The sequence below is a fragment of the Nicotiana attenuata genome, chromosome 7, assembly GCF_001879085.1.
Source record: "Nicotiana attenuata strain UT chromosome 7, NIATTr2, whole genome shotgun sequence".
Classification (NCBI taxonomy): Eukaryota; Viridiplantae; Streptophyta; class Magnoliopsida; order Solanales; family Solanaceae; genus Nicotiana; species Nicotiana attenuata.
Window position 1 is genome coordinate 14,732,599 of NC_031995.1, and position 15,788 is coordinate 14,748,386.

At 34.6% G+C, this 15,788-nt stretch overlaps 2 protein-coding genes and 1 non-coding gene across 5 annotated transcripts; 2 read left to right on the forward strand and 1 right to left on the reverse strand.

The window, feature by feature from the left end:
• LOC109228739 (isocitrate lyase) lies at window positions 2,429-5,470 on the forward strand. The gene is made up of 3 exons (XM_019393929.1): window positions 2,429-2,563; window positions 3,094-4,696; window positions 5,123-5,470. Exons 1-3 carry the CDS (start codon window positions 2,534-2,536, stop codon window positions 5,215-5,217), a joined length of 1,728 nt encoding a protein of 575 aa, XP_019249474.1. The 5' UTR covers window positions 2,429-2,533; the 3' UTR covers window positions 5,218-5,470.
• LOC109228740 (syntaxin-132-like) lies at window positions 6,047-13,478 on the reverse strand. 3 transcript variants are annotated; one of them, XM_019393932.1, is made up of 12 exons: window positions 13,026-13,298; window positions 12,128-12,241; window positions 11,928-11,984; window positions 10,351-10,399; window positions 9,823-9,911; window positions 9,654-9,727; window positions 9,513-9,555; window positions 9,374-9,434; window positions 9,222-9,247; window positions 9,065-9,142; window positions 8,716-8,862; window positions 6,047-6,394 (listed from the first exon to the last, which is right to left on the reverse strand). In XM_019393932.1, the coding sequence occupies exons 1-12, from the start codon at window positions 13,041-13,043 to the stop codon at window positions 6,233-6,235; spliced, it is 918 nt and encodes a 305-aa protein (XP_019249477.1). In that variant the 5' UTR covers window positions 13,044-13,298; the 3' UTR covers window positions 6,047-6,232. The 3 variants fall into 3 exon arrangements, with proteins under 3 accessions (XP_019249477.1, XP_019249476.1, XP_019249475.1); XM_019393931.1 differs by lacking the exons at window positions 6,047-6,394; window positions 13,026-13,298 and adding exons at window positions 8,089-8,608; window positions 13,332-13,478; XM_019393930.1 differs by lacking the exon at window positions 6,047-6,394 and adding an exon at window positions 8,089-8,608 and having other exon boundaries at window positions 13,026-13,295.
• TRNAT-UGU lies at window positions 15,517-15,588 on the forward strand. Its single transcript has one exon. It is a non-coding gene; the product is annotated as a tRNA-Thr (tRNA).

The following is a 15,788-nucleotide window of genomic DNA, read 5'->3' on the forward strand; positions in this document are numbered from 1 at the left end:
AAAATACCCTTTGAACAATACTTTGATAAACTTTGATCTAGACTAATAAAACTTGTTTTGAATTCGAATAAACATTTTTAAACTTGTTGTAATTACTTAATTTTTGATTGGTTTTGATTGTGATGTTTAATTGAACTTTTTTATTTTAAAGTATTGATTTGTTTGAATTGGGATGTTTGGTTGGATATGGTTGAATATGGTGTGTATGGGTGGTTGGATTAAGTATGGTGGGGGTTATTTGTGGTGAATTTTTGGTGAATTGGGAGTTATTGGTTGTTGTTGAATATATAATTTTGTTTGGCAGGTGGTGTAGCTATCAAAATAGACATTTTTTTGTCAAAATTATTCCAAGAAAACCGACCGATCTCGGTTGGTAATGAAAAAAATTTAATTGAAAAATTCCGACCAATGTTGGTCGGTTAATGTCGGTAATCTTAAATTTTAATTAATTAAAAAAAAAAGAATATTTCTAGTACTGACCAACGTTAGTCGGTAATTTAAATATTATTTGATTAATTTCTTTTTTATTTACCAACCAAAGTTGGTCGGTAACGAAAATTATTAGATTTAGCTCACCGACCAACTTGGTCGGTAATATTAAATTGTTAAAATAATATTCCGATCAATATTGGTCGATGGGTCACTTAAATTGTTAAATGGAGTGACCAACCGATGTTGGTCGGTAATTTTCGAACGACTTTGATCAGTATGCTCTACCGATCATTAAATTAACGACCACACGTAATTGGTCGCATTTTGGACAGTTATTAACTATTTACGACCGAAATCGGTCATTTTGTCGGACGGTTTTAGGCAAATTTTTAGTAGTGACTAGTACCGCCTATTAATATATTTTTGTCAAAAAAATGTACTGTAATTTCTTGACGACCGAAGAGAATAAACGGGCTACAACCATATTTTCAAATAACAGAAGTATATTATTTTTAACTGATAACATAACTCTTTCAAAAATTGTAGCTTTAGCTTTCATAATTGGTGAGATAAACGATATTTTTTCGTGAAATAGCACGGGCTAGCCAGTTTTTGGACTGATCATTCAAAAATAGCCAGCGTTTGCAAAGTTATTGAAAATAGCCACTATTTTGCTGCAACAGGGGCCGATCCAGCATAATATACTGGAGATAGGTGCACATGTGTATGAACTTCCAGCATATTATGTTGGAATTCCAACACGCGGAGTTCCAGCATAATATACTGGAGATTGGAGCACCTACTTATGAACTTCCGGCATATTATACTGGACCGGTATATTATACTGGACCGGTATATTATACTGGAACTCCTGTATATTATGCTGGAGTTCCAGTATACTTATGCTGGAACTCCAATATAATATGCTGGAGTTCCAGTATACTTATGCTGGAACTCCAGTATATTATGCTGGAGTATTTTCCGGATTTTGAACAGTATTTTCGTTCAGATTTATCTTTACATGAAAAGTGGCTAAATTTCGATTACTTTTGAAACTGTGACTATTTTTAAATGGTCACTTGTAAATCTGGCTATTTTTGAATTTCTCCCTATTTTTTCGTAGTTGGTTTTTAGTGTTTACATCCCGACAAATCAAATCAATTATAATATTAACGAATTAAAGTGACAATAAATACTACTTAATTATGATTAAAAAGTAAAATAATTAACACAAAATATATACTTAAATATTTATTTGTTTGGTATAAACGTCAAAATTGAATAAATTTTTCGTTTGTGAGATCAAGCGAGCTGCTCGAGCGATAAGATCTGGCTACGTTTTACGTAAATGTCTATCTACTTGGCACCGTGCATGAGATGCAGGTGACATCTTTGGCTCTTTCTACTCCGTTTGGCCTCTTCATTTGAATTTGAACAAATGGGGAATTCTTTTGCAAGTCTCACCTTTTTTCTAAGTCATTGTCACCCTTCCTTATACGTCTACTAAATTAAGCATACCTTCACTTTATGCTTCTCTATGCATGCATGAAGAATGTAAATTAACTACTATATTATACATACGAAAAACAATTAACATATACTAATTCGACACCATTTTAATTATTTTTTTGATGTCCAGTCAAACATACCACTAGTCTGATCTACTCCCAAGATAAGAAAACCAACGAACGAAAAGGGAAAGGAGAGAGTGGCATGGTGAAAAAAGAAACAATTTAAAAAGAAAAACAGAAGTAGTTACAATTATAATGAGTGAGGTCATACAAGAAGGAAACGGACAATCACAGTTGCAATACCATGGCTGGAAACCGCCATTGCCTCGATATCTACACCTTTTGGGCAAAAGCTTCAGTTTTATCTTCATGAAAATAAATAGATAAGACCTAAAATTAATTGGCGAAATCATGTGGAAAATTATTATTTTTTTCTTTTTCTTATCCTTTGGCATCAGTTTTAAGAACCATCATCTATCTTCACTACTATAAATTGAGGTCCTTGCCTCAGTCATTGCATCAACAATTCATTATAGAATTTGTATAGAAACAAACTTGTATACACTAAACAAAAAAATTGAGTTCTAGCCATGGCTGCATCTTTCTCAGTTCCATCAATGGTAAGATTTCACCATCCTTTTTGTTTTCCATTCAAGATTTGTTTATAAATGAAGCGACATGAACAATGACAATTCATATAGTTGATTTCCACTTAAAATTCATATAGTTGGTTTCCACTTATTTGTGAGTAAGCATGATTATCGTTGTAAGATATTTGTTTGGTGTTCCAAAATAGTACATTGGTAGCTGGAAAAAATAGAGCCTATATAGAAAGTCGCCTTTTTGAGAAAACTACCCAAAATGATTAACAAAGGCGGAGCCAGTACGGGTTCGGCTGAATCCAGTAATTTTGTTCAGATTCCTATTTCTCATAGGAAATCTATTAAATATATACAAATTTTTAATTTAGACCCCAGTAACCTTAAAGAACTAGAATAGTGAACCCAGTAAATTCAAATATTGTTTCCGCCTCTGAAAATGAATAATATCAGATCAAGTTAAGAGTATCTTTGGGTTCTTTGAGCCTAACAATATGTTTATTTGCTTCTTTACGTAGTATTTTTAATTTGTGGAATTTATGCATGAACAGATAATGGAAGAGGAAAGGAGATTTGAATCAGAGGTAGCAGAGGTGCAAGCATGGTGGAACTCAGAGAGGTTCCAGCTAACCAAGAGGCCATATTCAGCTAGGGATGTGGTGGCACTAAGAGGTACAATGAGACAAAGCTATGCATCCAATGAGTTAGCCAAGAAACTGTGGAGAACACTCAAAACTCACCAAGCCAATGGCACTGCCTCTAGAACTTTTGGTGCACTTGACCCTGTTCAAGTCACTATGATGGCCAAACATTTGGACTCTATCTATGTTTCTGGTTGGCAGTGTTCTTCCACTCACACCACAACCAATGAACCAGGTCCTGATCTTGCTGATTACCCTTATGACACTGTTCCAAACAAAGTGGAACATCTGTTCATGGCTCAACAGTATCATGATAGGAAACAAAGGGAAGCAAGAATGAGCATGAGCAGAGAAGAGAGGGCTAGAACTCCTTTTATTGATTATTTGAAGCCGATTATTGCTGATGGTGATACTGGATTTGGTGGTGCTACTGCTACTGTGAAGCTTTGTAAGCTTTTCGTCGAGCGCGGTGCTGCTGGTGTCCACATTGAGGATCAGTCATCTGTGACCAAGAAATGTGGTCATATGGCTGGTAAAGTTCTTGTTGCTATTAGTGAACACATTAACAGGTTGGTGGCTGCAAGATTGCAGTTTGATGTTATGGGAACGGAGACCGTGCTTGTCGCTCGTACTGATGCAGTAGCAGCAACGTTGATTCAAACCAATGTGGATACAAGGGATCACCAGTTTATCTTGGGTGTGTCGAACCCGAATCTGAAGGGGAAAAGTTTGGCTACTCTTACGTCCGAAGCTATGGCAGCGGGCAAAACCGGGCCTGAACTTCAAGCCCTTGAGGATAAATGGCTTGCAATGGCTGAACTCAAGACATTTTCTCAATGTGTGATTGATGCAATCAAGAAAATGAACGTTACGGAGTCGGAAAAGCAGAGGAGATTGAACGAGTGGATGGCTCATTCAAGCTTTGAAAAATGCCTTTCACATGAACAAGCTCGTGAAATTACTGAAAGACTTGGACTTCCAAATCTTTTCTGGGACTGGGATTTGCCAAGAACCAGAGAAGGTTTCTACAGGTTTCAGGGTTCAGTAGAAGCTGCAGTTGTACGTGGTTGGGCTTTTGCAAACCATGCTGATATAATATGGATGGAAACCTCAAGTCCTGATATGGTTGAATGCACCAAATTTGCTGAGGGAGTTAAGTCAATGAGGCCTCAAATTATGTTGGCTTATAATCTATCTCCATCTTTCAATTGGGATGCATCAGGAATGAATGATGCACAAATGATGGATTTTATTCCAAGAATAGCCAAGTTGGGTTACTGTTGGCAGTTCATTACTTTGGCTGGTTTTCATGCTGATGCACTTATTGTTGACACGTTTGCTAAGGATTTCGCTAGGAGGGGAATGCTGGCCTATGTGGAGAAAATACAGAGAGAGGAGAGAGCCCATGGAGTTGACACATTGGCTCATCAAAAATGGTCTGGTGCTAATTACTATGATAGAGTTCTAAGGACTGTCCAAGGAGGTATCACCTCTACTGCTGCTATGGGCAAAGGTAAAAAACATCTTACCCTATCCCTAAATTTTTGCACAATTTTTATGCTTTATCTTGTATAGGTAATATGAGTTCAAACTTCTATATACTAACAGTTTAAAATAATTTTTACACTATTACGTCACTTTAAGATAATTACAGTGAAAAATAAGGCATGCTAGCTACTGCGACAGGTTGAAATGCATTGGTAGTGTAAAAATCCTTCACATTGTTAGTGTATGTATAAAATCCAAGAAGAATTATTAGTAACAATGTAAAATAATTTTTACATTATCAAGTCACTTTAAGATAATTATATAAGGCAGTTACCTGGTACAATAGGTTAAAATGCATTGATAGAATAAAAATTATTTACATCGTTAGTGTATATAAGTTAAATTCAAGAAGAATTATTAGTAACAGAGTGTGAAATCTGATAATTTGCAGGAGTGACTGAGGAGCAATTTGAGGAGAAGTGGACAAGGGAAGGAACAACAAATTTGGGTGATGGAAGTATGGTGATTGCAAAGTCGAGAATGTAAGAGGAAAAAAAGTGAGTTCTATGGAAGGATGAAGAAGATGTGGGAGCTTTGGAACAATCTCTATTTTCAAGTTGTGGACTTCAAGTACAATAATTATGTTTTCAGCTTTTTAATAATTTTTCAGGGATTTGAATCATTTCGGGCATTATTTTGGCCCTCAAAATTGCCTAGTAGTTTACCATTTGTATCTCTATATATCTCTATTTGGACTTAAAATTGTGCCCGATAATGGATTTGTTGATGCTTTTTCATACGCTCTAAAATTTAGCTCCAAGAAAGAAACTTATGATTTGTGAGATAATAACTCAAGGATGTGAAGCAAAGACCTTACCTCATTGAGGATTAATCGACTCTGATTTAAATATTTGCAAACTGATCCCTTGCCTGAAATTTGTTAGTCAACCTGTTGGACATTAGGATTGGGTCACGGGTCGTCCATGTGGACCGACTCGACCCATTTAGAAGAGATAAGTTTTAAAAAAATTACCTAGGGAAGTTAAAACTACCACACGTTAAAATAAATGGAGACGTGCGATTAGTTTATGTGAACATTAGTTTTCTTCTTCTTGAACCTCCTGCCTTTATATTTCTCTTCCAATGGAGGAATAGTAATAAAGTTATTATTCCTCTGTAAAGAAAAGAAACACGTTGACATCTAGTTTGTGAACTAGAACACCATTTCCGAGAGAGATGAGGTCGGATTGAAGCAATTCTTCGATATAGAACTTTCACTATTGTTAACATTGTACACAATCCATGTACGTGTTAGTGTTTAATCTACACAACCAAATAGGAAAAAAATTATATCCCAAGAGTAATGCAAAAAATCATCTTTTAAATCTTATTATCCCATATATATAATACTGGCAACTTATTGGATACAGAAATGATACAATTTGAGAAGAAAAAGGATGAGATACACAGAACAAAAGAAGAGGAAAAAGAGAAACTGGTATGGTAATGGGACCAGTAAGAACTGAATTCAGAGCAAGTAATGTTGATTATGTGTTACTGATTATTTCTTCCAAGGTTTAAGAACCGAGAGCACGATAACGGCAGCAATAATCAGAATAAGAATTATGGCTATTATCGTGCATTTTCTTGATTTCTTCTGTAAGCTCTTTGCAGTTTGAAGTGCATCTGTACCCATGTTAACGTGGTCCACTGCATATCTCACCTGGAAATCCAGAGGAACAAATTTAACCAACAAAAAGTTAAGCACTTGACTGGAGCAATTCCAAAATATTTACTCCTATCAATTAAAACAGTAAATTTTCGGACAAAATGCAGCAATAGCCACTTTTAAGCCTGCTATTTAAAAATGTAGCCATAATTTATAATGTATTAAAAGATTAGCCAATTCACCCAAACTTTCAGGAGTAAGTATCCTAAATTTGGAAATTCAGGACATAAGATTCGAATTTCAGGACACCATTTTCGAACTTTAGGATACGATGTCCTGAAGTTTGAATTTTTAGGTTTAAACTCTAGGACGCTTTGTCCTGAACTTTGAGCGAAATTAGCTAATCTTTAAATATATTGTAAACTATGGATATATTTTGAATAACATGCTTAAAAATGACTACCTGGTGTCAGTTCCACTAAATTTTCAAAGCTCAGCGTCCTCTTATCCATCATTCCTCAAAATTTGCTCCCTAATGCTGATACCTGCTAAAATATGAATTACATCCTGTACGTCCTTATATGATATTCTACTTTAAGGCATCTTAAAATATGTGACATGTTCTAATAATTTTTTTTAGTTCCTATAATTGAAAATAACAATTGAAAAGTCGGTACATTCCCACCTGAAGAAGTAAGGAATCGTAGTCAAACGAAACCTTCTGAAAATCTTAGATTTTTTTCTGCTTAAATCCCTCCCTCATTGTCTTTTCGATCGAGAACATTTCACAAAATCCCACAAATGCAAAATCTTCTTCAGTATACAAAATTGTTATTTTAAGGCCAACTAAGAAATTACATCTAAAATCGGTGTTTTGATATAATAATAGTTGTTATGCAAAATAACAGTGTCTAATTGTGAATAGAAAGCCTTAAGTACTCAAATCGAGTAACCCCTTTAGAGATTCACAAAACTTTGAAAGGCTAGCTGAAAATTTGAATTCTGAATTCGATTAATAGTATATTTATCTGTTGGTCAGAATCATCAACTATATGTTCATAAAATTGTGATGAAGTCTTGCAAGTAATTTGGAACAGCTGCTTCAATCCTTTAAGAATAGATTATATCAAGAAAATTGGTGGCCATTAAAACGGGTAAAAATCAGAAATAGCCATATTTACAACCGGTAATAGAAAAATAACCACAATTTCAAAAGTAATCTAAATTTAATCACTTTTCAGGTAAAGATAAAATCTGAACAAAAACACTCTTTAAAATCCGTAAATATTCTAGCATAATACGTTGGAGTTCGAATTTTTTACATATGAGCTTCTAGCATAATATGTTGGAATTTTATAATATGTTGGAGTTACATCATAATATGTTGGAGCTCCATAATCTCGCATATTATGCTGGAACCTCCTGTGTGCTAGAATTCCAACATGACATGCTGAAAGTTTATAAGCAAGAGCTCCATAATCCCGCATATTATGCTGGAACTTTCCGTGTTTTAGTAAAACAGAGACTATTTTTCAATGACTTCACAAATGCTGGCTTTCGATTACCAGTCCGAAAAATGACTAGCATGTGCTACTTTTACCATTAAAACAATAATGATATCAAGTTAGTTAAAAAAAGATAGTACTAATAAATTGTCTTTAATTTTTACCTTACAACAGCAATATATAAGAAACTCAATTTAACGCTCTAATTTGACGAACTATGCAAATAGCTTGGAAAGGAAAAAATAGACAAACAAGATGGGGCTAGCCATCCGTTGAAAGATTAGTCCATTTATGCTATCAATAACTCTACCACAGGGCAGAATTCATATCAGATTCTGCTATAAGCTATTCTTTACGACTTAAAGAGATATAGTATAATTTTTCACAAATCCATGGACAATTTGTAGACAATTTACACCAAGAGCTAGTTAACAAAGTGGCCAAAAAAAGAATATAATCAATAAGGAAACTATAGACAGGCTGACACAGACTCGTGTGAAAATGTAGACGTTTAACTTTCTATCCCCCGATAAGCCAAAGGCACACACACAAACAGTTGCAAGCATAGCTCGAACACAAACAATCAAGCGCCCTTGTTACTCTTCCAAGGTTGTTTGACAACGATGGGGATGACTATTAAAGCTGCTATAATTAAGATAATTATAGCGGCAATGCACATGCACTTTCGAGAGCCCCTTTGTAGTTTCTTTGCAGTCTGAAGAGCAGTTGTCCCTGATTGGACATGATCAACTGCATTTGTCACCTGAACAAAATCTCCATTGAGAATTCCGATGCAGTGTTGTGGAGACCCTTTCGTTTTTAAGGTAGAGAAATATGCTGAAAAATTATGAGAGGGATCAAAAAGCAAACCTGGGATTCAATATTATCTAACAAGTCTCCTTGAGCTTCAACCAGAACCACCATGTCTAGATAAATCTGGTGCAGGTCAAGAAGCTTTCTCTCAATTTCCTTCACTGCATCATGTCTTTCATGAATTTCTTCTACGGTGCTTAGGACCTGCAATTAGGCTTATTATCAGCTGAAATAGGAGGGGAAAATGAAAAGGATAGACTAATGATATTTAATGGAACACGCAATTTGTTACAAAACCGAACACTCTAAGTATACAAAATATATTCAGACTGCAGTCCTGCATATAGACTTGCTGACTAGACCGCGTAATGTATTTACTGTAAGAGAATGAAGTAGTAAGAGGTACCTGTCCACGTCCTGTTCCTTGAATAGCATTTTGGAAGATTTGTTCGCTGTTTCCGGTTTCTATCAGGTTGTTGATAGTCTAACATGATCGTTAGAATAAAAATTAGTAAAAGCAATTGTATTGATCAGAATTATAATTCGCAGGACTTTGAACTCACCTCCTCATCCGGTCTAGTTCCAGTGACTGTTCAGTTGTGAGATCAGAAAACAATAAAACCACAAATTAAATAAACAAACATATGGAAATTCATACAATGATAATAAATGTCTAAAGTTATATTTCTTCTGGAATAAAAAGTGGGATCCAAACCTGTGATCACCCTTCGCTCTACAACCTCGCGATATTCGTTGTCTATCCTCTGCCTTAATGTCTGGAACAACATAAATCACAACGAATTTAAATCAAAGAGAAAAGTCAGCACAAGCCATATAACAAGGTTTGCCTATACCTGAAATTCTATCATTATGTCTCTGAACTTCTTTGTCAAGGCACTGCAGATCAACAATATCAAAGAAAAACACGATTACATTTACTCAAGAGGTGGAAAATAATATCAAGCAATATTGAAAATTTCTGTTCATTAGTGTACTTGGTCATATTTGTCCTTGATCTGTCAACACTTGTACCCTTTCCACATCCAGGCTTTTGTCGATTAGCCAAGTTCTAAAGAAAGTGAACAATTAGAGTGCTTTTAAATGATGAACATCGATCTCAAAAACTGCTTGGGTGATCCAAATATTAAAGAATAAAGAATTTACCTCTTTATTTATTGCTTCTATTTTTGCTTTGACATTTCTAGCAATCTTCCCAACTTCGTCTATATCTTTCTCCATCCGCTTCCTTATAGCTGGAATAAAATGAAAACCATTTTTTGAAAGCTCGTGGTTAGCAGGCTACAGATTATCAAGAAACAAACAGTTCAAAGAGACAAACTTAAACTGCTGTATTTGAGAGTCATAAATTTAACCACACAAGTATTCCAATAGTAAATATGTTTACAAGGTCAGTAGCACTTGGATAAAAATCAACTTGCCTTTTAGTTTCATAGTAAAGGAACAAAGGCCAATTTTCTCTTCAGTGATAGATAAACTTATCCATGTTAATATTTCACAAGTGTATTATAGTAAATGGATTAAGAAAATGCTTGCCTTCTGTTGACTGACGACTATCTTACAGTTATATTTTTATGATACAGTAACCACTTAAAGGTAAAAGAGATCAGAATAATAAAAGTTGAATAGTTAATCTGTTAGCTATACAAAACAATATGAAAATACTTATCCGACCTTTCATTGCTGATGCTTTAGTAACAGATTTTGATTCCTCATTAGCATCCTGAATAAAATTTCAATTAGTAAATAGTCTCCTACTAGAGAAAAGGTAAAGAAATTTTAATCAGATGGAAAATATCAGAACACATGCACTTAATCGCTCCAAAACGTAAAGAGAGTTAACCAGGTTTTAGTGAACCCAAGGATACCCACAAACATCCTCAAGCTAGAAATGAATCCAAAAAATATTGAACTCTCCCCATTACAGAGTACTGATATATGTTCAATTAAATAAATTAACTAATCAAACCAACTCCTTGAACAAAATGTCAAGTCATTCCAAACTTTAAAAGAAATAATTTAATCAATCCACTCATGAGCTCACAGACAGACCCACTTTCTGTAGTAGTAGCATATCTGGAAAGTCCCATCCAAGTAATAGAAGTTATTTTATCAACTTATTTATAAAGGAACTTGCTTTAGCAGTAAACTCTGGACATTAAAACGGTTGGTGACTTAATATTTCAAAAATTACCTTGACTCAAAGTAACCCAATTTATCCACTTCCCTGCTTCTCCCACCACAACTGATATATTCAAGATCCACTGGCCACTAGCTTGGTGTCTTGTTTTTTTTAGATGTTTTTGCCTATTCAATCTCTAAGTATAAACCTCATGAACATACATCATAATCCTTTACTCTCACTGCTGTTTTGGCAGAAGAAAAATATATGACCACGAGCCTATTTAGCTTTTCCGCAGTCTAAACACCTGTCTGGGAGCACATTCATAGGGAGCCAACAATTTATCCTGACTTCTAGCATTTTAGCAGCAAATTGGAACAAAAGGGTCATTACAATTCCTAGTAGCCGATGTTTTTGCCAATTCAATTTGTATAAACCTCATGAACATGCATCAAAATCCTTTATTCTCATACTAAAGGGCAGTCCGGTGCACAAAGCATCCCGCATTCACGCAGGGTCCGGGGAAGGGCCGCACTCCAAGGGTGTGATGTAGATAGCCTAGCTCAATGCAAACATTAGTGGCTGCTTCCACGGTTTGAACCAGTGACCCTATAGGCCTCACAGCGACAACTTTACCGTTGCTCAGACTGGAAATCAAAATTAGATTTTGCAATCGATAGAAAAATTTAAAACTCTCCTTTTTTCCCCATCTATTCTTCTATACTTGAATCCATTGTCACACTGTTTATCCTATTCCATTTCTTCAATGTCATCCTCTTCAACATACAATCAAACAGAATAACTCAACTCCTCCGTCGAACAACCAAAAGAAACAAAGCTAATAAAGTTGTCGTATGTGACTACCTACTTTGAAAGGTAGTCTGGAACAATACTGAAAAAGAATTGTGCCCTTACAAGAAAGCTCTTCAATACACTCAAATTTCCAGGATATAAAATGATAATTTAAGTATATAAGTGGAAGTCATAATGAAACCAAGATTTAAACTATCTTAACAGTGGGACAATATGTACCTGTAGCATCTGCAGTTTCTCAAAAGAAGAAAGTTTAAATAGATCCAAATGGCTTCTTAACAACAATCAAAACCAAAAGAATTTGGATGAACTATACCTTAAGGCTCTTCAGCAAACCAGAAAGTTTATCGACCTGTTTCTCGATTTCTTGTATCTACAAGGGAAAGTAATATATGTGAGAAGCTAAGCGATCGGAGAATAAACATGCGAAAATTTTGGTTCTTACAGTTTATCTTTTTATGAGAATTGCACTACTTTGATCATCTTAAAATAACTCAAGGGTCAGTGAAGTAATACCTGCTTATTGAAGGTATCCATTCCTGAATCTGACTGACTCCTCGTAAACCGACTGCCCATCTCGATGTCAGATTCTTTGGAAGCATTATCTTTGGCACTAACGAAGCTCGAATCCTGAAACAGTAACAGAAATCACATAACAATAAATCTTAATATCACATAATTCCCCTTACTTGAAACCAAACAACGATTAACGTACAAACGTTCATAACAAGTGCTTGAAGTACAAGATAATGTGATTATGTGATATAGATAAAGACCAAAACAAATTTATCAAGAGAACAAACAAAAACTCTAATTTATCAATATATCTGCAGTTAGGCTTTGTTAAATTGCAAATAAAGGTACAATAGCTAGCAGGAAAGACAAGGAAAAGCATAACAAAATAAATAAGAATATGGAGGAGTAACCTTAATTCTAGTTCAAACTCTACCATAAAAAGACTGATTTTTAATTCTATGGTGCACGAGCCAGCTTGGCGCGCACATCAACTAATTCCATAGGATAACTACTACCTCCCCCAACACAGGTATCGGGTAATTCTGTTACCCAAGGATTTGAACCGAGACCTCATGGTTCTCAACCAACCGCACCAGAACCAACACACCCTTGGGTACTGATATTTACCAGTTGAATAACCAAGTATGCAGTTGATACATATGATATAACAAACCAACTTATATAAAAATCCAATCTTTACAAATTTCACCAGACTAGTATAAGCAAACTTAAATATACGAAACTCAATTCACAAAGGAATTAAACGAAAGCACAAACTATGATTATAAAACTGAAATCTTGGAGGCTAAACACTAGAAGTAACAAAAAAGTCAATTTTTTTATTTCATAGTAACCAAAACAGCAAAAGAATACAAGGAGTCTAAGAAAATAAACTAACCGCTAGCAGGTCATTCATATTTTAAGAATTGGTGAGAAAGAAAGAGTTGAGAAAAATTGTTTATGGCCGTCTAAGAAAAACACAAGGAGGTGTTTGTTGATGTTGATCGGGAAAGAAAAAAGCAAGAAAGTTAAACAACAGTGAGAAACAGAGTGGCAATATTTTATACTCGGTGTTTTCTTTTGTGGGGTTTCCTAAGAGTATACTCTTTGTCTTGTTTGGGGCCGGGCGACCGGCGCAACAATGGGAAGAAGACGAGGAAAAACAATATACTAGTATACTGTAATTAGTATTATTAGCGCTCACCATTTTTCCAAATTTGGCTCTTCTGTTACTTAAATGTGCTATTGAAAATTTGTAAGGAAAGGCGTTACATCCAACAAAATAAATCGACCCATTCCAAAAATAACCAAAATAGAAAACAAAATCATCAAACTGGGAAAAGGAAAAGAGTGATTGATTTAATAAGTTGATAATTAGGGTCAAATTGGGATTAATAACTGTAAACTGATTATAATGCCAATATGACTGGAAATATTAAGTCCATATTGTCACCATCATCATGACTTATTTTCCCAAATTAATGGGCCTCTTTGCTTGACTTGTAGTACGTGTGTTTTGGAATTTTTACCTTTAACACCTTATTTATTTTAAATAAATATCATTTAAAAAAATTATATTCTATAGATACCTTTTAAAGTTTATAACAAAATATTTAATTTTGGTTACCTCCTAGCCCTAAGCCACTAAATACGCTGATCAGTTACACAATTTTTTTTTTCTCTCTACTTTGATACATCTCATTCTCTTCCACATCTCCAAATAAACTCCTGAATAAAGCTTTTCAAGCCGTCTCTTCCCACTGGAAAAGCTAACACAGTTGCAACAGAAATGGCTCATGTAGTTAAGCCTCTAATGAATTGGTCAAAATGGCATCACTATTTATACGTTCGAGCCTCATTCATTCACCTGGTTCAATCACCAATTCAACTCTTCTCGAACAGCAACGTCCGTCAACAGCCGTTATCCACGGCATCACATTCCGCTTTTCGGCAATCTCATTTTCGTGCCAGCGCCGCCATTAAATTGCGTGAAAATTCACTGCCTTTGGATCCATCGGAGAGCGACGGTGATTCCTATGGAATAACGAGGAAGATTCGCCGGAAATTAGGGTTTGTTCTTGAACAAAGACGACGGAGTTTGGGGCTGAGCAACTTGATTTTCTGTTAATAAATTTTAATGTATTTTCATGTATTTCATTGTTTTCATTGTAATTCAATGTATCTCGTTGTATTCCGTGTATTTCATTGTATTCACTATTTTTTTTTCATTGTATTTCAATGTATCCCGTTGTATTCTATGTATTTCATTATATTCACTGTCTCGCTAAATGCCATGAATGTATTCATATATTTTTTAATTAATATAATTTATGTATTCAGATGTATTATATAATTTTCTGAAGATTGCTATATTTTGGGGTATTTTTCGGTTGAGAATCTTTTTTATAACTGAAAATACAAAATTTGTGTGTTATAATTGAGTTTGTTGAGTTATATTAAGAGTCTATTATGTTAATTGATTCACTTTCCCTTTTAAAAACAGTGTAATCCCCTATTTCACGCTGTGAATACAGTCGAATACAATAATCTGTCCAGCTATAATCCCATGTTTCACTCCATGAATACAGTCGAATACACTCGAATACAACAACTGATTAGCTGGACTTCCCTGATTCACGCCTATTTTTGCTATTGTATTCATGAATACAATAGCTTAAATACATCAAATACATCTTATAACCACATAAAAGGTATTTATAATCCGTAATATAGCAAATGGTATCTATAGATGGCTAATTACTGCTAAAAGATAGTGCTTTATGAAAATTTCTCTTAAATTTAAAGGAAAAATTTGCCTCATTACTTTAGTACACATGCTGTTCATCCAAAATTAATTAAATAAATAAACATTCCTATAGTCTGCTATCTTTGTTTTTATTTGGTTGTTTGCTACTCCACTATTATATATGCAGCATAAAATATAAAGAGTTGTGTGTTAACTACCACTAAATTAAACTGGGCCTTTGTCTTGGGCAAGTTACACGGCCACTCGGCTAAAATAATTACATCGACTAGCCATATATACCAAAAATATATATATAAGATATGTATAGTATATTATATTATATGCTAATATACAAGAAATATACATTTTGCCAGCTATTATTTTTTAAAGCGGCTATACTGTATAGTTTTTCCCTTTGTTTGTTGTCTTTGTATGAAATGGGCCTTAGTCTCAAAGACGAGATCTAATGAATTGGGCCTTTGTTGACTAAACTACTTGGAAATCAGGGTCCCCATGACATATGTGATAGCAATAATAGCATTTTCACGTCCTCATGAAACTTGTATTAACTCTTGAAATCTGTCAACACACACAGAATTAATAACGTAATAAATATAGTAATGACTCATAACAAAACAAACAAGCCCCTATAGCTCAGTGGTAGAGCGTCAGTCTTGTAAACTGAAGGTCTGTAGTTCGATCCTGCATGGGGGCATTTAGTTTGTTATAGAATATACTTTTTCTGTGTTCCATTTAAATTTCGTTCATGTTTTATTTTCCCCAGAATTCGTTTCCTTATTTTTAGAGGGTGTTTGGATTGGCTTATTTTAAATGCAATGATAAAAAGTGCTTAAAAGCACTTACTTTTAGGCATAAAAAGTACAAAAATAAGCCAAAAGTTGGGTATTACCAACT